Source organism: Felis catus, chromosome B3 (genome assembly GCF_018350175.1).
Source record: "Felis catus isolate Fca126 chromosome B3, F.catus_Fca126_mat1.0, whole genome shotgun sequence".
Classification (NCBI taxonomy): Eukaryota; Metazoa; Chordata; class Mammalia; order Carnivora; family Felidae; genus Felis; species Felis catus.
In genome coordinates, this window is record NC_058373.1 from 22,170,791 (window position 1) to 22,198,789 (window position 27,999).

A 27,999-nucleotide genomic window follows, 5' to 3' on the forward strand; every position below is an offset into this window, starting at 1 on the left:
GTGTATGTGCATGTGAGAGCATGCTTGTAAGTGTGCATGCATGGTACCTGCATGTTGGGGGCAGGTGCATAACTGCATTCACATGTGTGATGTATGCGGGAGTGTGAGTGCATGTGTGAACATGTGTGAGTGTATGCTGTGGTTTATATGCACATGAGGGAGTGTGTCATAAGCACCTGTATTTTCTGTTCCTTTGATGCAGACAGGAAACGAGAATAGATTTGACATATAAAGGAAGGTGGGCACAGGGGAGGAATCAGCCCACAGATGTCACAGAAACCTGTGGCATTGGCAGGAGGAGGGCCCAGCCCTAAGGTCAGGTAGCCACCATGTGCGATCATGGAGAGAGCAGCTGCCTCAGCCAGGGAAGGAGAGTGGGCTGGGCCAGGGGGCCTAGAGGCTGGACAGCAGGAGGAGTGGGGTGCTGATGGGTCAGCTTCATTCTTTTTTTAAAAAAAATTTTTTTTTCAACATTTATTTTATTTTTGGGACAGAGAGAGACAGAGCATGAACGGGGGAGGGGCAGAGAGAGAGGGAGACACAGAATCGGAGACAGGCTCCAGGCTCTGAGCCATCAGCCCAGAGCCTGATGCGGGGCTCGAACTCCCGGACCGTGAGATCGTGACCTGGCTGAAGTCGGACGCTTAACCGACTGCGCCACCCAGGCGCCCCAAGGGTCAGCTTCATTCTTGCCAGTGTCCGAACAGCGTGGCCCAGAGGGGACCTGAGAGGAGGAGCAGGGAGGGCAGGGATGAGGATCACGGGTCCCACTGACTTGCATTCCCAGCTTCACAGAGACAGAGGAGGCAATGGCCTGAGTCCTTCTGATCTGGTCAACCCACACTCACAACCCCAGGGCTGCACAACTGACTCACCTGGGGAGCACTGACAAAGTTGCCCTGAGGGTGGGACCCCAGATTCAGTGTACTTTTAAAACTCCTCAGGTTACCAGACTTAGTGCCCCATCAGACCAGAATGTTCCCACTGACCTTGTCTCTGGGAAGGCCATCTGTCTATGCCTTCAGCACTTTCCCTGGAGGCCCCATGCCCGTGACACTGACCTGCAGAAATCCGGTGGTTACAGCAGCAACTGGCAGATGGCAGCACCTTTCAAAGGGCCACCCCAGGCATCAGCCATTGTGAGGCAATCTGAATGTAAAAGGGGCAGAATTTAAATTACAGATAGTCTCAGGGCACCTGGGTGGCACAGTCAGTTAAGCGTCCGACTTCAGCCAGGTCACGATCTTGCGGTCCGTGAGTTCGAGCCCCGCATCAGGCTCTGGGCTGATGGCTCGGAGCCTGGAGCCTGTTTCCAATTCTGTGTCTCCCTCTCTCTCTGCCCCTCCCCCGTTCATGCTCTGTCTCTCTCTGTCCCAGAAATAAATAAAAAAAAAAGTTGAAAAAAAATTAAAAAAAAAATTACAGATAGTCTCAACTTAGGATAGTTCAATTTACTCTTTCGACTTTATGACGGTGCAAATACACACTCGATAGAAACTGTACTTCAAATTTTGAATTTTGATCTTTTCCTGGGCTGGCAATAACACAATATGATCCTCTCTCCTGCTGCTTCTCTCTCTCTCTCTCTCTCTCCTGCTCCTGGTCAGCCATGCCATCACCAGGGTAAACTACTGGATACCCTTACAACCACTGTGTTCTTCACTTCCAGTAATTAATAAATTACATGATATATTCAACACTACATTATAAAATAGGCTTTGTGTTAGAGAATGTTGCCCAACCTTGGGCTAATGTACATGCTCGGAGCACATTTCAGATGAGCTAGGTGAAGCTATGATATTCCATTGCTTAGGTGTATTAAATGCATTTCAACCTAGGCCATTTTCAACTTGAGATGTGTTTATTGCATCATAACCCCATTGTAAGTTGAGAAAGATCTGCAGTCTGCCTCATTTGCAGCTGCCCTTCCTGGAGGAAAGAAGAAACAGCCTTGGGGGACATTTCAGTGACACTGATAACAGCTCCCAAGGAAATGCAAGGCCCAAAACCATTTCATGGGCTGATTAAAAGAGCCAGATTTCTCTGTTTTGTGCCTGAACAAATTCCAGAAGAACTGCCTCATCAAAGGCATCAAGAACCCTCGCACTGCACCGGTGGCTGAAATGAAAGGCATCCAAGAGGAAGAACAGCCTGACCAGCTGCCATAAAGCCCCCTCCCCTGCTCCCACGCCCGGCTGTCTCCAACCACATCACCCTTTACTGTGGCACCGTGTGGGCGATCAACCGCAAGGTGTGAAGGCTGGATCTGTCAACTGCGTGGCAGGCTTTGCAAGTCTGAGCCACAGCATTGTCATACATGACGAGCTCAGCTCTATCCACAAGGTGTGGGGCCCCGAGCCCCACAGCAGCCACCTTAGTGACGTCTCCTCCTGGTCCTCAGCACCCTGGGCCTTAATACGCAAGTAGTAGCCTCCTCTAAAATACAAGAGTTTAGCTGTCATTTCTATAGGCCACAAAGCTCGTCTATACAAACACTGATATGAGGTCTTGACACATCAGTTGGGCAACACTGGGACCCTATGCCATGGTCTTCAGGGCTAGAACCTTCTGGGCACTTTTAGAACCCAACCCCAAACCAAGAGAAAGTGGGAAAAATGCATCTGGTGTGCTACCTCTCAAATACTGGGGAGCACGAGAATCACATGTAATGTGTTCTCAACATAGATTCCCAAGCCCTATGCCAAGAGGGTCCCATGATGCAGGTGATGGTGCAGGCTAGGGATGTGCAGGTTTCCAAGTGCCCTCCTGTGCTGATGCTCAGGCCCATGGACCAGACATAGATTGATCTATGTACCATTCAGCATAGTTAGCCTCACATACAGTTGGAACTCAACAAGTTGTTGCTTTAAAAAGAAGAAAAGGAAGTGGTCATTGATAATGTGCCTCATATCACAAGGATTTGCCACATGACACACAATGCGGCTTTTGAAGAAGCACTATTCCGTTGTACTAAGAATCAGTAAATTCTGCATTTCATGTACTAACTTTCCCATAAACACTGGCCTGAAAGATGGGTGTTGGAACATTTGAGAAAATTTTGATTCCACTGGAGTAAACAATTTCTTTACTGCAGGCTTCTCAGAGCCTTGGTATACTAATGGGCAGTGTATGTCTTCAAAAACGGACGAGAGCATCTCACATTTCCCGAACTTATTAGATCAAGGAACCTTACTTATTTTTTTAATGGAACATATTTTAGCATCATGAAACATAAATGGGGAAATCTCCAGTTTCACCTTTTTTACAGAGCTTTCTAGTTTTCAAAATGTTTCTGTAAATATGGATCTCCTGGAATATCCATGTCCAATTTTTGCCTCTGCAGTCAAGAGGCTGTATTCCTGTTTTGTTGAGAATGCCTGAAAATATTCCTTCACTGGGAAATCTGGAAAGCAACCAGAGGAATTATCATATTGTCTGGATTTTAAGATACAGGATCAGTCTGATAACAGCTTGTAAAGAAAAAAAGAAAAAAAAAGCAGTGAGAGTATCAATGCCAGCCAATACCCTGGTGGCTCATACCTACCATGGTTCATTTCTTGCTCATGTTGCACTGTCCTTATGGGGTAGCTGGGGATGGGCTCCAGAACCCCTGACTTTGAGCTGCAAGCTGATGGGGCAGACAATCCCAAACATTGCCCACTGCCATACAGAGAGCAGGAGAGCTCTGAAGGACAACCCTCCAATAATTCAGCATCCTAAACCAGAAGTGACACACATAATTCCTGCTGACAACTCATGGGGCAGAATCAGCCCCCTGGGCAGTCCTGCCTGAAACCACAAAGACAAAGAGCTGGAAAGACAGCCAACAACAACCATGGGTGACAACTCCACTACAACCCTCATTATCTGACACATACAAACTCCAGCCACACTGAGATGTAAAGAAGGACCCTACCTTTTAAGAAAATGGTATTTTAAAAGGTATGCTTAAGTTGTATCCAAGCTTACTGAAGGGCTAATGTTTGCATAGGTACGAATCCATGTGAATACTGGCCAAGTATCTCTTCACTAAACAACAGCTCTGGGTGACCAGTCTGCCTTGCCAAGGCTGGAATGAACTCTCACATCCTCTAAGCCACCTGCCCTCACTCTTGACCAGCAGTTGGTTTTTCTCAGCATTTGTCCCTGGTCCCTTATCAGAGGCATGCACAAGAACTCTGAGCCCTTCTGTTCCACTGCCTCCCAGGGCCCCCAGGATGACACATCTATGTTTACAACTGCCCAAATCCACACAATGTGGAAATGTCCCTCCAAATGCCCTCTGACAGGACATCTGTGATGCTGTGGCAGTGGGAGAAGTTATTTACAGACATCAGATTTTAACAGGAGGGAAGCAACATGCCTGAGTAGAGAGCCATGAATCCGATGGCTCCCAGCACAACCACCCTGCTATAGGAGCCAGGAGTCCCTTCAACCTCCTGGCCCCAAATGTGGGTGACCCCTCACATCTCTCCTCTATCTAATCATCACGGCCATCCCTCAAGGACAGCAGGGTGATGTACAATCATCCTATCTTACAGATGAACAAACCCATCCACCCAGCAAGGAACTAGCTGAAGGTCACATGGCTAATTTGTATCCAAGGTCATTGGGTATCCAGCACTTCTGGCCCCTCTGCCACTGGCCTTCCCCCAACGCCTAGGAGGGTATGGAACATTCTGTGGGGATTCATTTTGAGAAGATCCTCAGAACCTGGTCTGCCAATACCAGAAGGCACCTAGTTGGGTTCATTCAAGAAACAGAACATCAGAATATGAAGAAGTAGGGAGAGGGGCACCTGGGTGGCTCAGTCGGTTAAGTGTCCTACTTCAGCTCAGGTCATGATCTCACGTTTCATGGGTTCGAGCCCCACATTGGGATCTGTGCTGACAGCTCAGAGTCTAGAGCCTGTTTCAGATTCTGTGTCTCCCTCTGTCTCTTCACCTCCCCTGCTCACATTCTCTCTCTCTTTCAAAAAATAAATAAACATTAATTTTTTAAAAAAAAAAGAAGTAGAGAGAGAGGCTGAGGTCTTTTCCCAATGGGAAAAGGGACAGTATTCCCTCCCCAAACTCCTACAGGCAGTTGTTCATAAGTTGTATCATGACACACAATCTGTAAGAATGATGCACAGGAAGCTTCCCCAGGGATGGGGCAGGCTCTTTCACATGGACATTTATCTGCAGACCCCCTCTCCCTGCCCGCAGGACAGAACTGTCCCTCCTACGTTCCCAGCCCACAGGACAGGTGGCAGCTGATGCTGTCAACCAGCTCCTCCTCCTCCTGCCAACAGTGCCTGACCAGGGGTGGCACATGCCCTGGTGTGGGCCCCCAGTGGCCTCCAGGGGAGAGGCCACCCCTTGCCGAGGCAAGGGCACCACTCTGTGCACTCAGCTACTTTCCTACTTCCAGTTGGAAGATTACAAGTGACATGCCTTGGGAAAGTCTACTCACTGACTTAATCCAAGGTAGCATTAAGCCTTCGGTAGCAGGCCCAGACACAGCCATGCCCTTTTTGGAATACACAAAGATACTTTATTCTTTCCTTGTAAGGCCAGAAAAGAGAAGAGGGAAAAAAAAAAAGCCATCTCAACCACTACATTTTTTTATGTGTGCTTTTGTTTGTTTTTCTTAACAACTGATCCTATTATATGAAAGAAAAGTATTTTAAAAATGAGAATCATGTGTAAGATGTTGAGATGCTTATAACTTGAAGGAATCCTAGAGCAAATCCTTTGGCAAGCAAATATCCACCAGAACTTAATTTATATGTTAGATTTATAAGTGACCTAGTGCTGTTTTTTTAAAAAAATGAAGCATATAAGTGAAATGTGAAAGATCAAAGCAACACACACCTACTAAGGCAGGTGCAGAGAGGCATACAGAGGAAGCTCCACACAGGTGGAGATGAGGCCCACCCTCGGGGAGTCATCGTGGGGGATGGCCGACAGGGTCCCCCCACTGACCCACTCTCAGAAGGGATGCTTCAGAGGGGGCCTGATCCTGAATGGCAAGAAGGCATCTGTCATGTGACAGCATATCTAAAAAGAAAGACTAATAAACAAATGAAAATCCCCAGAACACTGTCCTCAGCTAGCTCAGCTCACGATGACAAGAGAATTACAGAATTGTACTCAGAACTTGAATAAGAATAAAATCACAAAGTGATGCTCTTGGGCATGTTTCTGGACTGAGGCTGGGAATATTCCAGCTGCTGCCTGGGAGCAGGGTCTCGGGTCCCCAGTATGGTGGGTTTTCCAAGCCCTATCTATTTCAAGATCACTCAGGCTGTTGCCCAGAGCTTTATTATTCTCTTTAAGTCATTACATTTTCTCCCTTTTGTATTCATACTCCCCATCACCCACAGCTTACCAGTGAGATTTTACTAAAAGTCTGGAGAATTTTTCTGTTGTCAGGATTAACAAAAGAATTCTAAGGAAGGCAGTTCCCATTTCGCAAATGAGAAATCGAACACCAGGAGATAAGGTGCATTTTAGTCACGTTTATCTGTTGTGCTGTGCTCTATCCAGAAACTCAATATAATTTACAGACTAGAATGAATTCTATACAATGGATGTCTTTTCTTTGCTGATCTATGAAAAACTGAAAGTTTTGGTTCTTCTGTGGGCCCTGCAAGTCAGGACACATTAGTAGTTTTTAAAAGCATGAGCTAGTTCTGGATGGCAATGTGCACTTTCTGGGATTTTGGTAAGTGCTGCCCACAGCTAGCAAGACAGTGTACTGCCCTACCCTCTGGATAAGGGGCAAGAGGATCCACCACCCACCTGCCAAGCCACACCCTGGCCTGGGTTGCAAAGTGTACAGCCTTATTGACCCCAAGCTTTTACCCCCCGGCAAGCTGGCACCTGCCTGCTAGTCTGTATGTTGAGACACAGTGTGAGGTAGTAGCAGCCTTAGCACCAAACATTTTAACACAGTAATTATGTTATAAATGTATTCTTAGAAAACAAAAGGACAGGAACAAATAGAAGTATGGAGAAAAGATGTTCACTGCATTTCTGTTTATAAGGAGAAAAATGAAAGCTAACATTTTCAACAAAGGGATTCTGAGGTTGCCCCTGGTGCTGCCAACCAAGCGTGTCTGGCTTCCCTCCTTCCGGGTGACTGGTGACAGTGGCTTCCTTGTCCCTGGGCATGAGGCCAGTGGCCTTGCTCTGGCTGATAAACAGCAGGCAGAGGTGTGGTGCTGCTTCCTGGTGGAAGCCTGAGAACCACTGCCAACTCCCCATACCTCCTCTTTCCCTCTGCCACCTGCAATGTTCTGTGGGGGCACTGCTCAGCCTGCATCCCAGAGGTCCCTGCCGAGTGAGGATGGACACAGAATGGGAAAGAGAAACTTTTGTAAGCCACTGAGATTTTGAAGTTGTTAGTTACTAAAGCATAAAAGAGTTTATGATAATCGATACAGAAATGGGCTGCTTTTGTAAAACATATTAATTTATGTGGACCTGGCCTCAGGGGTTGGGCCAAGAGTGGTAAGGACACTTTCATCTGAGGTCGGGAGAATGAGGAAAGAGTCATTAAAACGATTCCCAGTGAGTACCTGGAGGGCAGACCTTGCACTTAACAAGGGGTGCAGGGCAGAATGTCACTGATATGTGGCGGTCACCATTAGCAAGGTTTGGTAAGGTGATACAAGAAAGAGGTGAGCTCAGAAAAGAACTGTCTGGTTTCCAAGCAGTAATGAAGGGAGACAGAATCCAAAAACTTAGGGATTTATCAACTTGGAAGATGGAACGGCTTCTAATTTTCAAATAATAAGAGATTAAACCAAGAATGGGATATGAGCTACAAGACTAAATTTTAAGGGCAAGGATCTAATGAAGGGTAGAGCCCTCAACTGTTATAAATCATAGGTGGATTCAAAGTCTAACAATACTTTTAAGTTGGAAAAATGGCTTAGGGGAAAAAAAAATCTTGAAACTATGGGTAAGACACTTCTGTGGAAGCCTGATAGGCCCAAGGAAGCTGCCAGTAAGTTGAATGCTAGGAAGATGCTAAGTACTACTATGGCAAACTTCTGTAAGTCTAAAATTATCTGAAAACAAAAAGTAAGAAAAAGCCCAAAAAAGGGGTCACCGGGTGGCTCAGTTGGTTAAGCATCTGACTTTGGCTCAGGCATGATCTCGTGGTTTGTGAGTTCTAGCCCCACATCAGGCTCTGTGCTGCCAGCTTGGAGCCTGGAGTCTGCTTCAGATTCTGTGTCTCCTTCTCTCTCTGCTCCTCCCCCCGCTCATGTGCACTTGCTCTCTCTCTCTCTCTCTCTCAAAAATAAACATCAAAAAAAAAAAAAGAAAAAACAAAAATGGTAATATAAATCTGCATTTATTACCTGATAAGGACACTGAACAAATGTTCAGGGGAAAAGATAAGTATGATAGCCTGATCCATACTTTTGTATAGCAATAAATAAATAAAATCTCTCCAGATGTACACCAACAGTAGTTGTTTGGGAGTCTGTAACTTTGGAATTTCAATTTATTTTCTTTTATTTGCACAGTCTTTTTAAAAAGGTGGTCAGAGGGCGCCTGGGTGGCTCAGTCAGTTAAGCGACCAACTTCAGCTCAGGTCATGATCTCGTGGTTCGTGGGTTCAAGTCCTGCATCAGACTCTGTGCTGACAGCTCAGAGCCTGAAGCCTGCTTCAGATTCTGTGTCTCCATCTCTCTGCTCCTCCCCCACTCATGCTCTGTGTGTGTGTCTCTCTCTCTCTCTCTTTTTTTTAATATTTATTTATTTTTGGGACAGAGAGAGACAGAGCATGAACAGGGGAGGGGCAGAGAGAGAGGGAGACACAGAATCGGAAACAAGCTCCAGGCTCTGAGCCATCAGCCCAGAGCCTGACGCGGGGCTCGAACTCCCGGACCACGAGATCGTGACCTGGCTGAAGTCGGACGCTTAACCAACTGCGCCACCCAGGCGCCCCTCTCTCTCTCTTTCAAAAATGAATAAAAGTTAAAAAAAATTAAAACATGAACTTCTAAAAAAATGTGGTCAGACATTATGTGCATAATACAAAAACTTAATTTTCATATAAATTTTTATTACTTATATAGTACATATAAGTATATACTACATAGATATTACTAGCACACGCTGTGATTATTAAGACTACAATCACAGTGTTTATGGCTTGGTGACTGTTACATATCCAGGTGATTTATTTTTAATTTTTGTTTTTCTTATTTATTTATTTATATTTACTTATATATTTGCTTACTTAATTACTTATTTTTAAACAGGCTTCACATCCAGTGCAGAGCCTAGTGTGGGTTGAGATCAAGACCTGAGCTGAGATCAACAGATGCTTAACAAACTGAGTTACCCAGGTGCCCCTATCCAGGTGTTTTAAATGTCTGCTCTCCTTTCATCCTTATTTCAACGCTGAGAAGTAGGTACCACTCACACGGTTGATGATGAAACCCAAAAAGTTGAATAAAGCTCTTGTTCTGAGTGTCAGATACAAAGGTTCATTAGGGAAGCTCATTCCTGTCTCACTCCGCCCTCAAACAGTCTTGTTACCCACTTCCGTTGGCAGCCCCTTAATATGTAATATCGTAGGCAGCAACAAGGGAAAGTTAATGACAGTACAATACAGTCAGAAACCTGTAACAGTTCTCAGGCAAGCAGGCAATCAGATATACCAATTAAAGATCCTTTTCATTTTTGACTTTATCTCCAGTTTCCTTGAGGTTAAGTTCATTACTCAACTATTTTTTGAGCTTTGATGTGTGCATTGTATCTTGTCATTCTTCCAGAAGCAGCACGACACTAATGTGGCCATTGCAGTCAGCATGAAGGGTGTGCTGGGCTCCGTATTAAATGACTCACATACAGTTATTTATTTTCCTCTTAGTATCACTCCATGAGGCAGATGCTATTGTTATCTTCATATACGGACACACTATCCTCTCTACATAGCCCTCTGCCTCCCTGAGTGGCCAGGTGGTGGTACACGGGCACATGGTATCCATGTTCTTACAACAGGACCCAACCCTGGGGCCAGGAGTTGGTCTCCCTACAAACTGGATCAGGCTTCTTTCCCAGGAATTTGGAACCAGGATTTAATAAAAATTCTTTTTATTTTTTAAATTAAAAAAAAATTAATGAGCATTAAGATATAATTCACTGACCATACAAGTCACCTATCTAATGTTACAATTCAGTGATTTTCAGTATATCCAACCATCATCACAATCTAATTCTAGAACATTTTTGTTCCCCTAACAGGAACTCTGCCCCTACTGGCAACCACTTGCCATTCTCTCCAGTTCCCAAGCTCTAGACAACTACTAATCTACTTTCTGTGACTATAACTTTACCTATTCTGGATATTTCATAAGAATGGAGTCAAAACACGAGATCTTTTGGGGCACCTGGATGGCTCAGTCAGTTAAGTATCTGATTCTTGATTTTGGCTCAGGTCGTGATCTTACAGTTTGTGAGTTTGATCCCCTCATCAGGCTCTGCGCTGATAGCATGGAGTCTGCTTAGGAGTCTCTCTCTCTCTCTCTCTCTCTCTCTCTCCCTCCCCTGCTTGCATGTGCACATGCACACACGTGCTCTCTTGAAATAAAGAAAATAAATTTTAAAAAAATTTGGTCTTTTGTGACTGGCTTCTCTCACTCAGCATAACATCTTCAAGGGTCATTCGTGTTGTAGTATGTATTGTTACCTCATTTTTTAATTGCATAATATGCTGTCATATGCCACAAAATATAGCATACAAATGTGTACTACATTTTATTTATCCATTCAACAGTTGATAGGTATTTGGGTTGGTTCTATTTTTCAGTTATTACAAAAAAATGCTAATGAACGTTCATGTACAAGTTTTTGTGAGGACATGTTTTTTTATTTCTCTTCAGTATATACCTAGGAGTGGAATTGCTAGTTCATATGCAAGTTCTATATTTAACTTTTTGAGGAACTGCCAAACTATTTTTCAAAGAGGCTGCACCATTTTCTATTCCCACCAGCAATGTACAATGGTTCCAATTTCTCCACCTCCTCACCAACACTTGTCTCTTTTTTTTTGTTGTTTGCTTGTTTTTTTGGTTCTAGACACACCTACTGGGTGAAGTGATATTTTATTGTGGTTTTGATTTGCATTTCCCTAATGACTGATATGTGGAACATCTTTTCATGTACTTGTTGGTCATTTGTATATCTTCTCTGGAGAAAAGACTATTCAGGTTCTTTCGTCTATTTTTTAATTGGGCTATTATTTATTTGTCTTTTTATTATTGAGTTGTAAGCATTCTTTATATATTCTAGATAGGAATCCTTCATCAGGTATGATTTTGCAAATATTTTCTCACATTTTCTGGGTTGTCTTTTTTGCCTCCTTGAAGGTACTGTTTGTGGCACAGAAGTTTTCAGTTTTCATGTGATCCAACTTATCTATTTTTTTTCCCTTTAGTTGCTAGTGCTTTTGGAGTCATAGGTGGTAGCTCTCTGAAGTGAGGGAGCTGCTGGTGGCCACATGCCCCCGTGGAGATGCAGAGACTGAGAAGGAAGCCTGCAAGCCAGCATGGAGAGAGAATGATAGTCACACAGCAAGAAAAGGATCTATGTTGGGGAGACACAGACTTGGGCTCCCCACAGCACTGCCTACTTGGGCCAGCATTGTCCTGAGACCCAGGTGTATCTGACAAGGATTCCTGAGGACCCTAGGGACTTGCTTTCCAGTGCTGTCCAATTTCAGGTATATTCTGGCCAAAGGACAAAGAAGCAACAACAAAGAAAACAAGAAATATGACTAGTGCACCCAGTTTAGAAGTGAGAAAAAAGAGACTCTGGGGGTCAGGTCACAAAGCAAGTGCCATGTAGGAACTGGGATTCAAGTGCGGGCTCATGCCTGGCCTTCCTACCCTCTCTGTGAGCAGTGAATGAGCATCACAAACAAGCAGACAAGCTTCTTTTTACTTGCAAAGAGATTCACAGAAAACTTTGTTTAAACAACACTGTGTCAGTTGCCTGAACTTTCTTACATAACAAAGATCAGGAGTCACAGAGTTAGAAGAGACTTCATCCTAAATACAGGAGGCCGGTGGCTCTTTTAGGGGCAGTGCCCATGCTCTACTGGCTGGGCCAGTCCAATCACTCAGAAAGGAAGAGCAGGCCATCAGGACCAAAGGGACAATCTCAGGGACAATGCAGTCACACAAGCATCCAGGAAATGTACAGTTGCATATGGATGTCAAGGTAGTGGCAAGACTACTGCCCTAATGGAAGCTGCCAAAGTCTCCATTAAGTATAACTAGTCAGGAGAAAACTTGATTTTGTAAATCTTTTGTATGGAAACTCTGAAATACCCATTGTTTCAGATATAAACTACAGAAAGTGAAATAAGACAAAAATCTTGGCTAATGGGGTAGAGATTTCATGTTGAAAAACACTGGTTCAAAGGACGCTCCAGCCTGTGTTTCAAAGACAAAAAGCAACTTGTACACAGAGCCCCACTCCTGGGATCTCTCTCAAACACTTCTGTGTCAGCCACCTCCCACTAATCTTACTAAACCAGGCCTCTAGGGTGGGGACCATCCATGCCCCCTCCCTCCTGGGGTTTAGACTTAGAGCATTCCACATACAAGCAGTAAATCACAGCTAACTTAAACAAAATAACGAATCTATATATTTGTCAAGATTCAAATTCCCACCAAGCAGAAAAGATATATTTTATTTTATTTTATTTTATTTTTTGTAATGTTTTTATTTATTTTTGAGAGAGAGAGAGAGAGCATGAGCAGGGGAGGGGCAGAAAGAGAGGGAGACATAGAATCGGAAGCAGGCTCCAGGCTCTGAGCTGTCAGCACAAAGCCCGACGCGGGGGTCGAACTCAGACCTCGAGATCATGACCTGAGCTGAAGTCAGACGCTTAACCGACTGAGCCACCCAGGCGCCCCAAGATACATTTATTTTAAAGGAACTAAAATGACTTATTACCCTGCTTTCAAGAGTCATATTTGTGATTTCAATATCCATATGGCAAAGAAGAGGTGAGCATGAAGTTAGCAAAGGTGTTGCTTCCAGAAGTGCCTCCTGAACCTGACAGAAAACATCTCAACTTCCTTTACTCTCAAATAAATACACATGAGGATCTTAGCCATGAATTTAACTTCTCTGACTTCACATGTAGAACCTAAAACTCTTAGAAGGCAAATTCATGTGGTTCACTGGAAGACACCAGAATATCGAACTGGCTGGTCATGGGCTGTCATTAGCAGCAGCCTAAATCACATGCTATAAAGTGTTTCCAAAGGAAATCTACTTTAAAAATACTCAACTTTAACATAAAAAAGCAGCTAATACCATTAACTGTGATATGTCATTAATCTGACACTCTCAAAGTATCCACTCATTCACTTGTTCATTCCTTCATCTATCTTTACATATTCACTGAGCATCTTCCAGACAGTCCTACAATCTTGCTGAGTAGGCAAAACCTAAGACCTATTCCAAGACATGAAGAGTAGAGTAGGAACAGGATTTTGCAGTAGGCAGGCCATCTGCTGGAGTACCAACAAAGCAGGGCTCCAAAACAAGGCCTTTGTTCTGTTTCTGGAACAGGCCTCTTTCTGCTCAGCATAGTGCAGTGTGCTCTCTAACCTGGTTGGCTCTGAATTAGCATCTGGACCTTACCTAAGCATCTCCATAGAGAGGCCTGCCTTAGCATCTCACCTCTGATTCCCCATCACTTCACCTGTTCCACCTCCACAGCAACATTCCACCTGTTCACAAATACTAGCTCACCAGGTATACCCAATCCTCAGAGAACACTGAGCTTCTGGTAAGTGGCATTTTTCATTAATGACCAAACAAACAAACAAACAACAAAAAAGCAACAACAAAAAAAAAAGGAAGGAAAGATGTGATAGCAAAACAGCAAACAGAATTCCTAAAGTTCAGAGAAATGATGTTTCTTCACTATAAGAGATGGCTTCCTAAAAGACTGCTCTAAGGGTAACAAAAATATTATGAAAAACTCCGAAGTTACAGCCTCATTTTTAAAAATAGCATTTTCGACTTAGTGACTGTTGACTCTTCCGCTAAGAAAAAGGACAAGATATACTACCATAGCCTCTCCCTTCTCTCACCCTAAGTTATATTACTAATTGTAAGCTTTATATCATTTTACTATTTGGCTGCCACTATAATTCACACAGATGGCCACTCTTTCTTTTTCTTATATTTAAACAGACTTAAGGTTCACCACCCATCTTATACCAAGCTCTGTACTTTTATTCACTTGTATTTTGGCTGGATTTCAACATTTAATAGTTTTACTCAAAACCCTTATTCAAAGGACTCCGAGCAGCTAAGTGCTCTGATTTTTGGCACACTTGGGAATATCTGTCCATTGTCTCTGTTTTTACACTTATGGTAGTTTGGTTAAATAAGAAATTATTGGGACACTCATTGTTCCACTCAGAATCCACCGGTAATTCTTTCATAAAATGTAGCTTGGGAGAGGCAGAACCAGAGTTCCACCCCACCTCTGTCCCTTACCTCTTCTGCCTCAATACCAGGTAAAGAGTACCATGGAAATGAAGAATGTCACTATGACTCAACATCGGTCATTCTTCTGCTTTTCCTTTCTCCTTTTTCCAATCCTCCCTATTTCTCCCGCCCACCCAGCTCCTGGCAATCACATTTCTCTTTCTGTTCCTATGAATTGGACTTTTTTTTTTTTTAAGATTCCATATGTAAGTAATACCATGCAATATCTGTCTTTGTATGGCTTATTTCATTTAACACAATGTACTCCAAGGTCATCCACGTTGTAGCAAACAGCAAGATCACCCTCCTTCTCATGGCAGAATAATACATTGTAGATACATGCATATATTTCACACCTTCTTGATCCATTCATCTGTTGACAGACACTCACGTTGTTTCTACATCTTGGATATTGTGAATAATGCTGCAAAGAACATGGAAGTGCAGACATCTCTTCCAGATGCTGTTTCCATTTCCTTTGCATATATACCCAGACATGCGATTCCTGAATCCTGTGATAGTTACACTTTTAACTAAAAAAAGTTTTTTTTAATTTTTATTTATTAGAGAGAGAGACAGAGAGAGCGAGCGAGCGTGGGGGAGGGGTAGAGAGAGAGGGAGACACAGAATCTGAAGCAGGCTCCAGGCTTTGAGCTGTCAGCACAGAGCCCGACGCAGGACTTGAATTCATGGACCATGAGATCATGACCTGAGCCGAAGTCAGATGCTTAACTGACTGAGCCATCCAGGTGTCCTCTATATTTTTAATTTTTTAAAAAATGTTTATTTATTTTGAGAGAGAGAGAGTGTAGTGGGGAGGGGCACAGACAGAGGAAGAGAGAGAATCCCAAGCAGGCTCCGTGCTGTCAGTGTAGAGCCCAACGTGGGAACTGATCTCACAAACTGTGAGATCATGACCTGGGCCAAAATCCAGAGTCAGATGCTTAACTGACTGAGCAGCCCAAACACCCCTATTTGTAATTTTTTGATGAACCTCCATACTGTTTTCCATAGTGGCTGCACCAGTTTGCATTCCTACCAAGAGAACACAAGCGTTTGCTCTTCTCTACATCTTTGCTCAAACTTAACCTATGGTCTTTTTGATGATAGCCATTCTAACAAGTGTGAGGTGATACCTCATTGTGGTTTTGATTTGCATTTCCCTGATGATTAGTGATGTCGGGCTTCTTTTCATGTATCAGCTAACTATTTGTATAATTTCTTTGGAAAAATGTCTATTCTTTTGCCCATTTTTAATTGGTTGTTTTTTGCTATTGATTTGTGTGCATTACATATTTTGGATATTAACCCCTTATTAGATATATGATTTGCAAATATTTTCTCCCATTCCACAGGTTCCCTTTACATTTTCTTAATGGTTTTCTTTGCTGTGCAGAAGCGTTCAGTGATGCAGTCCCATTTGTTTATTTTTCTTTTATTGCCTTTCCTTTTGTGTCAAATCCAAAAAAAATCATTCTAAGACTAATGTCAAGGACTTTATATTCTGTGTTTTCTTCTAGCTGTTTTATGGTTTTTAGGTCTTAACATTCAAGTTTTTAATTTACTTTGAGTTGATTTTAGTGTATGTTGTGTAAGTCAGGAACCCAGTTTTGGTCATTCTTTTCAATGCTTACCTAAATGCCACAATTCCGTTTGAATAGTAGAGTCAAGTCTGGTGTGAATATTTACAGAGTTTTCTTTAACCATATACTTAATTTTTCCCCTTCTTTTCTAAAACTCTTTGTTAGGAAATAAAATTTTGGTGATACTGGCTTCCTTTTGTGTAGTTTCCTGTGGGCTGTCCACGATGGTTGTTTTTCAATGAGGCTTCCTATTTTGTGGCTTCTGAATTAGTCTTTGTGTCCGTATCATTTTTACTTTTTTTTTCTTGTCTGCTTTTTTTTCCTCGTGCATTCTGCCAGCTTTGGCCTTGATTTCTTCTGTCTCACTCACTCCTCTCAATCTTCTATGCTCAAATTATGCTTCAGAGATCATGTTGCCAGCATTTTCTTCAAGAGTCTGAGAACTTACTTTTCTAAACTCCTAAGCTGATCTCTGAACCAACTGCATTTTTTCCCTAAGTCTTTTGCTTATATTTTTCTTTTACTTTCTTTATTTTCATGTTTTCTCTGTATGCTAGCTCTTATTTATTTGCTTATTTATTATTTTTTTTCTTCAAGTATGATTAACATGCATATATTAATTTCAGGTGTACATTACAATGCCTCAACAGTTCTATACATTTCTCAGTGTTCATCAAGATAAATGTGTTCTTAATTGCCTTCAGCTAGTTCTTTTGTAGTCCTTCATCATCTTTACATGAGATCAACTATTATGGGGAGATAAAGTGTGGAATAAGCTGGGGGTTTAATCTGAGAAAGTGTAAGTCTGGAATATTTTCTCACCCATAGGCATTTTCTTCCATCCTGGGAACCTGTCTCCTTGGGTTTTCAGACTGCAAGGGTAGGGCTGGATAAAAACAAAGCATTTATTGCCATGTGCTCTCTGGGTGGAGATTTGCCATTGCTACTTCTCACACCTCTCTCTTACCTATTCACTTGGGGTGGGTCCCTAAGCCAGGAGCCAGATTTTATACCACACAAATGGAAGAAGGCATGGTCCCTTCTTCATTGCCATCCTTCTGGATGTCTAGTGGCATTAAACTGGCTCCATCTGAGCAGGAGAAAGTGCTCATTCACTCCTGCACTGGATTCCCTGGTCCACAGTATGTGCTAAAACAGTAAATATCTGTTAAATGAGTAAATGACTGTGCCAACAAATAACCCAGATGAAAAAAAACAGGGTGACTAACAGTGGAGAGCAGGGAATGACCAGCAAAACAGAAAACTGGAAGACAATAGCAGGAGAGCCTGCAAGTCAGTCTAGAGGCACAAAATCACCCCCCTCTCTCCTCCAGTTTGGGGCAGGGCTGGCTGATGCATTCGCACTTCCTGCAGCTTCAGAAAATTCTCTGGCTCAGGCTTGGCCTGGAACTACCAATAAAGTAAGAGAAGGGTTCCACACAGAGAGGCTTCAAACACTTTATCCTTCATCCATGCTAGCTTTGTTCTGGAAATTACACCCTGAGTAGATGAAGGAAGGCTTCTGCAGTCTCCGCTATTGATTCTGTAGGCTTCTGCCTACTACAGTGTGACAGCTGCAGGGAGTGGAGACCACCATGGAATGACAGGAGGACACTAGAAGTCAGGCTGTCACCATAAACATGGCAGACATTCCTGACCTTCACCAGGTACACATATATGTAAGCATTAGGCAAGCAGAAGCCTGGACACCTCAAAGTTCATCTGTGTGGGCCCATGTCCACTGGCCTGAAGGTGGCCATTCCTTCATGCAGATCACCTTCTAGTTTCAAGGATCCTACCTCTAGCACAAGCCAGGGAAGCAGAGGACTCCCAAATAACTGTGGCACAGGGCTTGTCAGCCTGGTGAAATGGAAACTCAGGATCAGGATCTAAGCAGACTTACAGTAAATGAGAAGGGCTGTTTCTTCACACCTGCGTTTGTTGACTGGGATTCAGACACACTTGACCTAAAACTCTCCTAAACAGTCATTAGAGCCACTTCCCAGGGTTCAAAGTGACCCCAGGCAATCTCTGACTCCAGGGGGCCACTTTGTATTTTTTTCTAAGTTTTTAGTTAAATTCCAGTTAGTTAACATATAGTGTAATATTAGTTTCAGGTGTACAATACAGTGATTCAACACTTAATATGTAACACCTGGTGCTCATCACAAATGCAGTCCTTAATTCTCATCACCTGTGTTCCACCCACTTCCCCAATGGTAACCATCAGTTTGTTCTCTATAGTTGAGAGTCTGTTTCTTGGTTTTCCTCTCTTCCCACCCCCCATGTTTGTTTTCTTTCCTAAATTTTACGTATGAGTGAAATCATATAGTATTTGTCCTTCTCTGACTTACTTATTTCACTTAGCATAATACCCTCTAGCTCCATCCGTATTTTTGCAGATGGCAAGATTTCATTCTTTTTTATGGCTGAGTAATATTCCATTGTGTGTGTGTGTGTGTGTGTGTGTGTGTGTGTGTGTGTGTATGTACCATCACTTCTTTACTTCTTTCTTTTTTCAATTTTTTTTTCAATTTTGAAATAAGGTGCCTTTATTTTAATAATCTGATCTACAGGTGAGTATCTGCTAGTGTTAGTGACATAACTTGACTTTTTTATTATTTTTAAAATTTAAATCCAGGTTAGTTAACATATAGTATAATAATGATTTCAGGAATAGAATTTAGTTATTCATCACTTACATATAACACCCAGTACTCATCCCAACAAGTGTCCTTCTTAATGTCTTTTGCCCATTTAGCCCGTCCCCCCACCCAAGTCTTTCTCTGACTTATTTCACTTAGCACAACACGTTCTAGTTCCATGCATGTTGTTGTTAATGGCAAGATTTCATTCTTTTTGATAGCTGAATAATATTCCACTGTATGTATATAGATATAGATATACACATACCACATCTCCTTTTCCATTCACCAGTCGCTGGACATTTGGGCTCTTACCATACTTTGGCTATTGTCAATAGTGCCACTATAAACATTGGGGTGCATGTGCCCCTTTGAATCAGCACTCCTGTACTTTTAGATAAATACATAGTAGTGCAATTGCTGGGTCATAGGGTAGTTCTATTTTTAATTTTTTAAGGAACCTCCATACTGTTTTCCAGATTGGCTGCACCAGTTTGCATTCCCACCAGCAGTGCAAAAGAGATCCTCTTTCTGGCGGGAGCCACTTCTTGTCCTTCTTTGCATCCGTCCCATACCCACCCTGCCTCCTGCCTGGGGCTCTTACTCTACTTCTGGCTTAAGGGATTAAGAGAGTTTGTGGACATGTCCCAAGAGGCATGGATGGCATGAGAGGGGATGGTCAGTCGCATTGCCAACATCTGCTGTTTATTCAAGTGTGAGTGTCTACATTCCACAGTTGCTACTTCTTGTTCAGACCTGCCTTGCTTTGTGTCTTAAAATCTCCAAAAAGGCAAGAGGTTGCTCTTTGAGTCTATAAACAGTTCTAGTAAATGATTTCAAATGTGATGTTCATAAAGAGTGACAACAAATAGCAGGGACTCAAATATGCTCTGTTATCTACAGTCCTTGAGAAAATCCTGATAGATGCAATTACTTTAATAACAATGAAAAAAATGATATAGGTGCCAAATTAATGATGTGAGCCCTCATATCTGAGTCACATCCACAAACTGGAAAAAAATATTCCCAGCCCTCTGAATATTTCCGTCCCAAGGGAGAAACAATGGAGAAGATGTCATCTTATGCTATTACGATGTTTTATATCTGCAAAGTGCTTTCACATGTCTTAATGCAAATGTGTCTGACAATTAGCTTGGGGGTACTCTCTTCATTTACATATGAGAAAACTGAGGCTTAGAGAATAAACTTTGAAAGACTGGAGAACACTGCAAAATGAAATAGCCAATGTCAACACTGAAATTAAGCAGACTGTAGCTTAGTTTTTTCCTCGGCCACAGAATCAAAGATCATAATTAAAATCACTGCATCTTGTTGCTCCTCCCTTGGCCTCCCAACCATAGGTCAGGATGTGGTGACGGTACACAAAGGTGTGAGCCACTTACAGAATCAGACGGGGAGATAAACATTTATGGAATGTGTCCTGTATGGGGCACTGTGTCAGATGTCACCACAGGTAATTCACATAGTCATCACCTTCACTCAGGGATATCATTGCCATCTTTTGCATAAGGAAAGTGAATGTGAACGAACAATGTTAAAATTGTCTACTTTACCACACTGGAGCAAAGCCACCAAAATGTAATGGGTAAAAGTGTAGGTTGTTACTATACAGGTGCAATAATCAAAATGGTGTGATGTCAGCATAATGATATGCAAATCAATCAATGTCAGAAAACAAAGAACCTAGAAATAGATCCTGACTTATCTTGACCATTTGACTTTAGACAGAGGCACCATTATAATTCAGCATGGGTAGGACAGTCTTTTCAACAAATGGTGCTGGAAAAACTGGATCTCCAGAGAGAAAATAAATAAACCTCAACCCCTACCTCACTCCATACATAACAATTAATCAAGATGAATCACACACCTCACTGTAAAAGCTAAACTAAAAACTTCAAGAAGAAACATAGGAGAGTATCTTCATAGCTTGGGGTAGGCAAAACTCTTTTTAGGACACACAAAGCAATAACCATAAATAATGCTAAGTGAACTTCATAAAATATTAAAATTCTGCCTGTCAAAAGTCACAACTACAACTCAATAATATAAAGACAAACAACTTAGTAAAAAATGAATAAAAGACTCGGACACTTCAACATCACTAGTTACCAAGGAAATACAAATTAAAACTATAGTGATACACCACTCTGCTCCTAACGGAACGTCTTAAAGAAAACAAGGCTGACAATACCACAAGGATGGCAAGGATGGCAGAGCAACCAGAAACCTCTCACCTTCTGGGTGGGAGTATGGCATGGTCTGGTGGTCTCTTAGAAATCTGCTCTATGACCTGGTAATCCCATTCCTAGGTATTAACCAAAGAGAAATAGAAGCATCTGTCCACAAAAAGCCTTGTACCAAAATGTTCACAGCAGCCTTATTCATAACAGCCCCAAACTGGAAACGGCCCAGCAGTTCAGCAACAAGAAAGTAGCCAAACAGCCCCTAGCACAGCGAAACAATGAATATACACAGCAAGGAAAAGGAACAAGCCACTGATAAAAGCAACAACATGGATGAATCACAGAAACATTAAGCTGAGCGGAGATGAGTACCTACTGCCTGATTCCTTTTATACGAAGTTCTAGAACAGGCAAGATAATCTCTGATGGAGAAATCAAAAAAGTGGCTGCTTGGGAATGGGCATTGGAGGCAGGGCAGTGGAGAACTTTTTGGTGTAATGTTAACGTTCCGTATCTTGGTAAGGATATGGATTACAAAGACGCATATATTTGTCAAGACTCATCTATAAGTATACTTAAATTTTGTGCATTTCATTTTAATTTTTTTAAAAAAAGAAAGAAAAGGTTTGGCTGGTAGGGTGAGGATCCCCTCCTTGCAGCCTGAATTAGAGGTACTTCATTCATCCTGGCACATCCTTGGCCACACCAGTGCAGAGTGATGGGGAGCTAGGACAAATCAATGGAGGCTCAGGGCACACTAACCTGAAATAGAACCTAAAGGGCTCAAGGGTGTCATATGTAATCCACAGGAAGGAATGAGTGGTCCCTAGTTCTCCAGATAGACATGCATCCTGGATACTTTCTAAAAAGTCTGGTAGAATACACATAATATGAAATATAGCAGTTTAACCATTTTTAAGTGTATAGTTCAGTGGCATTAAGTACATTCATACTGCTGTGCAACCATCACCACCGTTCATGTCCAGAATTTTCCCATCTTCCCAAATTGAAACTGCAGTCATTAAACACTAACATCCCATTACCCCCTCTGCCACCCCCTGGCTCCCACCATTCTACTATCTTTTTCCTTTTAAAAAAAATTAAAAAGTTTATTTATTTATTTTGAGAGAGAGAGAGAGAGAGAGGGAGAGAGAGAGAGCAGCACAGGGGCAGAGAGTGTGGGAAGAGAGAGAATCCCAAGCAGGCTCCACACTGTCAGCACAGAGCCCAATGCAGGGCTCAAACTCACAAACTGTGAGCTGAACATGACCTGAGCATAAATTAAGAGTTGGACACTTAACTGAGCCATCCAGGTGCCCCACCATTCTACTCTCTATCTAGAGATAGATTGATAGATGGATTTGACTACTCTAGGTATCTCATTGTGTGAAATCTGATAGTATTTGTCCTGTGGTTACTGGCTTATTTCACTAAGCATGATTAGTCCTAAGGTTCATCCATGTTGTAACACATGTCAGAATTTCTTTCCTTTTTAAGTCTAATATTTCATCTGATGTATACACCATATTGTGTTTATATGTTCATTTGTCAGTGGATGCTTAGGCTGTTTCCCCCTTTTGGCTACTCTGAATAATGCTATGAATATGGGTATACAAATATTTTTTGGAGTCCCTGCTTCTACCTCTTTTGGGTACATACCAAGGAGGAAGTTTCCTAGATCAGGTAGTAAATTCTTTTTCTAATTTTTTAAAAATATTTTTTAATGTTTATTTATTTTTGAGAGAGACAGAGACAGAACGTGAGCGGGTTAGGGGCAGAGAGAGAGGAAGACACAGAATCGGAAGCAGGCTCCAGGCTCTGAGCTGTCAGCACAGAGCCCGACGTGGGGCACGAACTCACAAGCTGTGAGATCATGACCTGAGCCGAAGTCAGATGCTCAACTGACTGAACCACCCAGGCACCCCTCTTTTTCTAATTTTTTTGAGGAACCACAATACTGTATTCTATAGCAGTTGTATCATTTTATATTCCCACCAGCAATGCACAAGGGCTTCAATTTCTCCATATCCCCTGGCCAACATTTCTCCTCTCCTCTCCTCTCCTCTCCTCTCCTCTCCTCTCCTCTCCTCTCCTCTGACCTTCCTCCCTCCCCTCCCCTCTCCTTTCTTCTCCTTTTGCCCTCCCTCTCTCACTCTCTCTTCCCTCTCCCTTCCCTCTTCCCTTCCTCCCATCCTTCTATCCTCCCTTTCTTCCTCCCTCCTGCCTCCCTTTCTTTTCTTTCTTTTTGATAGTAGCCATCCTAATAGATGTGAGGTGACATTCTGAATACTTTTTAAAGAAAGAAGCAATTCTATGCTTCTTTCCCATAGGAAAAATAGAGGGCATACTTTACAGTATGATTTCCCAGCAAAGCACCAAGCTTTATAGTTAGGAACAGAGGCAGAGAAGGCTTGGGTGATTAAAACAGGGGCCCTGTCTCCTCAAAATGGCTGACTATGATAAGTCGCCTTGTATATCTGCACGCACAGTTTGGCCAATACTACATGTATTTGATGCAAGTGTGTATATAATCCCTAGTCATTAGAAACCAAGGATATTTTGGGGCACTTGGTGGCTCAGTTTGTTAAGTGGCTGACTCTTGATTTAGGCTCAGGTCATGATTTCAGAGTTCATGAGTTCAGGCCCTGCATTCGGTTCTCCACTGACAGTGCAGAGCCTGCTTGGAATTCTCTCTCTACCCTCTCTCTCTGTCCCTCCTCCACTTTCTTTCTCTCTCTCAAAAAATAAACATTAAAAAAATTAAAAAAGAAACCAAGGAGATTTCATTATGTTTAAGTGTTAAAGTTAAGAAACAGAAAATAGTTACAAAAGAAACAATTTTCACTTGGAAAAATCTTTATTCAGGTTTAATGGCTGTAGAAACATTTTCAAAAACTGAATAGATTTGCAGCATTTTTTTCCTTCGTATAACATCAAAATTGGAGGAAAATATCCATTCTGTGCACTAAAAAAACAACTCTTAGCAAATATATACTTACATAAATTAACCAATAAAACATATTTAAGTCAACACAAAAATGTTACACTTACAATTTTTTGACACTTTTAGAACTGGGCCAGAATTAGTATCCTCAAAATTCCAGAGATATTAGCAATTATCCTATTTCTTCTATATTTTGAGTGAGTAAAATAGCCCATCGCAAAGAATCATTTTAACCTGTATAATTCAGTTGGAAATTGTAGAAATCTGAGAGTCAACAGTAAACTTGGTAATAGCAAGTTCAGTTTTCATATGGCACGAAGACAATGACCCTAGAAGCTGCCACTTTGCTTTTGGGGCGTGCTCCCCGACTTGTCCCCATCCAGAGCCCCACATTCTTGGGGATTTACGAATGAAACAGGAAAGCCATGGAAGGCCTTTATTTTAGCTGCTGGTAAACCACCTACCAGGTTTTTTTTTTTTTTTTTTGACTTGACATTAAAGGGTATTTGGCCTTTACAGGAGAAATACTTTTCAGCATTGTTTCTGCCACAGTGATAGTTCTAACAGCCACAAGTGCCCCAAAACCAGCCAGAAATACAAACAAGAGTCAGGGGCATTTCCTTTCTCTGAGTTGAAACAAATTCTAACAGATATAAGAACGCTGCTCATAGCAAAGTAGTCCTCAAGTTCATAGTGTGGTTTTGTCAGCTGCCTGCAACAGAATGAAAGTGGAAGGAAACAGTGCAGGGTGCTCTATGGACCAGGGCTGCTGTAAAGAAAGCCAGAAGGACGACCTCCCTAAGCTCTCTCCCAAGCAGACAACCTCTCGTTGATATCTAAAACCTCAGTGTGTTGACAGAGAAATTCTATTGTATCTTCTTTAGGCAAATCATCTAATCCAGGCACTACAGATAATGTCAGAACCAAGCTTACCATGGTAGATCATTTAAGTAAAGCCTGCAATCTGTTTCTACTTATATACCTGACCCAGGAAGTATGTAAAAAATATTATGTATTTGTAGTGTGTGGACACTAATTTAGGGAGCATTCTAAAAGGGTAATTGCAAATAGGGCCGAGGTGCGAAAGTGGGGATGAGTAAGAAGCTTTTTGAAAAATTAGACACTGGCAAGACGAATGAAGTGAGATCACTGCAAATAGAAAGTGTGAGTGGGCACTGGGGGTGCGAGGCACAAACCCGCACTGGAAGGGGCTGAACGCCCAGCAACAGGCTCCCGTAAGAGGAAAAAAAAATATATTACATGAGGTCTACCATCATGTTCACCTGCCAGGAAAAGACAGCTGTCCTATATTAAACAGAACAACTGCTATAGAATTTTGACATCTTCTAGAACTTCTTTTGCTTTTATCTTGAATGAAAATGAGCAAGGTTCAAAGTACAGGAAAAAATATGGAAAAAAGTGAGGGTTTCCAGATAAAATACAGAACATCTGCTTAAATTTGAATTTCAGATAAACAATAAATGTTTTATATAAGTATGCCCCATGCACTCTTTGGCACAAACTAAAACTAGAACATGATCCATTATTTATCCAAAATTCAGATTTAACTGGGCATCCTGTATTTCCATTTGCTACATCTGGCAACTGTAAAGGAAGCACAAATTAGTTTGACCTTCCTAAAACCTTCTGTACTGGTCACCACAGGGAATGCTAAAGCAATGTGAAAGAAGGCAGAATTATCACGGAATTTTCAATGCAAAGGGTCAGCAAAAGGCAGCCAGGACTGGCCACCATTGACAAGAAGTGCAGCCACTCTGCTTTTGTCAATTTAAAAAATTATATTTGCCTCTTTATCCTCCAAGCTGCCCTATTTTGGGGGCCCAGATTTAAATATTGCATATATGAGTTTAAGGAACTAACTCAACAGTTCAAGTATTTCCACATGACCATACCACCGCAAAACCAAAGGAAAAAAAAAACAACCTCTTTCTCCCCCTGAAATTCACCACTGTTACATAATTTGCCTCTTATTCAAAATACATGTGTCAGGCAAACTCCAAAGGTGATATCTGGCACTAAAATGTTTAGATACTCTCTCTAATGCAGAACTGTAGTACAGATGTAGGCGTTCACATTTCTCCCTGGGACAGGCCATTGTAGAACGTGGAAGAAGATACTTGCATAACTTAATTACTTTTTGGTTCTTCTGAAGCATTTCCCCCCCCTCCTTTTGGCACTTTTCATAAACATGTTATTTTAGATTGAGAATATCTAAAAAAAAATTACAATGCAACATTTAATTCATGATTCCTCCATAGAAATGCGTACTAAGAATATTATCCCAACTCATTTTATGAGGCATACCATGATACCAAAACCAAAGACAGTACAAAAAAAGTACCAGCAACTCTCATGAACAGAGACAGACACAACAAACCTCAAGAAAACATTTGTAAATAGAAGTCTAGTGATATACAAAAAGAATTATACACCATGACCAAGAGGGCTTTATTCCAGGGATACAAGGCTACTTTGATATTCAAAAAATCAAGCAACATAATCCACTGTATTAACAGATTAAATATCAGAGTCACATGATCATACCAATTGCCTCAGGAAAACATCTGACAGAATCCAACATACATTCATGATTAAAACACTCAGCAAACTAGGGACACGAGGGAACTTTCTCAAACTGATTAAGGGTGCCTGTAAAAAACCTACAGTTACTGTCACAACTAATGGCCAAGTACCGAATGCTGTCTCCCTAAGATGAGGAACAAGAAAGGACATCTACTCTCATCACTGTGATTCAACAGAGTATTAGAAGATCTAGCAAGTCACAGAGACTGAAAAGGAAGAAATAAAGCTAATTATAGATAATGGAACAGTCTATACAGAACATCCTAAGGAATCTACAGGAAATCTCGAACTAAATGAATTCATCAAGGTCACAGGAGATAAACATCAACATACAAAAATCAACCCCATTGCCATGTATTAGCAATGCATATGTGGAAATGGAAATTAAAAGACACTATAATATAAGAACATTCAAAATAAAATGCTTAGGTGTGAATTGAGCAAAACACTAAGGTATTAGAAGGATAGACACAGATCAGTGGGATAGGGTTCAGAAAACAAAACAAAATAGAAACAGATCTATACAAGTACAGGCAACTGATTTTGACAAAGGTGAAATACAATACAACAGAGGAAAAATAATCAAAATAATCTTTTTAAGCAGTATTGCTGGAGAAACTGGACATCCACAGGAAAGAGAAACTGAAATTTGACCTAAACATCACAACTTATAAAATATATTAACCAAAATGGATCTTAAGTTCAAATGTAAAATTATAAAATTTTAGAAGAAACCACAGGAAATCTTCAGGACTTAGGCCTAGGTGAAAATTCTTAGAAATGACACCAAAAGTTAAAAATAACAATCTGTCTTTCATCAAAATAAAAGCCAAAATAAAACCTTTTTGTTCTGCAGAAAACCCTTCAGCAGAAAGTGAAAGCTTGGTCATCATCACCTCAGGAACAGGCACTCCCAGGGGATCAGGCTAGAGACCATCCTCTATACCATCCTTACCTCTCATTCAATACACCTTATCCCATTGGCTCCTCACTCCTCCTAAGTGGTGGAAGAACCCCCACTCCTCCTCAGTGATCTGGAGAAACCCCCACTCCTCCTCAGTGATCTGGAGGAACCCCCACTCCTCCTCAATGATCTGGAGGAACCCCCACTCCTCCTCAATGATCTGGAGGAACCCCCACTCCTCCCCAGTGATCGGGAGGAACCCCCACTCCTCCTCAATGATCTGGAGGAACCCCCACTCCTCCTCAGTGATCTGGAGGAACCCCCACTCCTCCTCAGTGATCTGGAGGAACCCCCACTCCTCCTCAATGATCTGGAGGAACCCCCACTCCTCCCCAGTGATCTGGAGGAACTTCCACTCCTCCTCAACGATCTGGAGGAACCCCCACTCCTCCCCAGTGATCTGGAGGAACCCCCACTCCTCCTCAGTGATCTGGAGGAACCCCCACTCCTCCTCCATGATCTGGAGGAACTCCCACACCTCCTCAATGATCTAGAGGAAACCCCTCCTCCTCCTCAGTGATCTGGAGGAC

At 42.1% G+C, this 27,999-nt stretch overlaps 2 protein-coding genes across 2 annotated transcripts in view; one reads left to right on the forward strand and one right to left on the reverse strand.

The window, feature by feature from the left end:
- The window catches only part of OTUD7A (OTU deubiquitinase 7A), a 371,485-nt gene that overhangs the window by 314,585 nt on the left and 28,901 nt on the right, over positions 1–27,999 (reverse strand). The window lies entirely within an intron of this gene.
- On the forward strand, positions 340–27,989 carry LOC123386229 (repetitive proline-rich cell wall protein 2-like). Its single transcript, XM_045060650.1, has 3 exons — positions 340–431; positions 5,208–5,368; positions 27,508–27,989. Exons 1-3 carry the CDS (start codon positions 340–342, stop codon positions 27,987–27,989), a joined length of 735 nt encoding a protein of 244 aa, XP_044916585.1.

Excerpts from the sequence above, each read along its gene's own strand:
- LOC123386229 (XM_045060650.1), top strand. The coding sequence starts at position 340 with ATGGAGAGAGCAGCTGCCTCAGCCAGGGAAGGAGAGTGGGCTGGGCCA. Across the intron at positions 432-5,207 it reads GAGGAGTGGGGTGCTGATGG|GACAGAACTGTCCCTCCTAC; the intron begins GTCAGCTTCATT and ends CCCTGCCCGCAG. Across the intron at positions 5,369-27,507 it reads AGAGGCCACCCCTTGCCGAG|TGGTGGAAGAACCCCCACTC; the intron begins GCAAGGGCACCA and ends ACTCCTCCTAAG.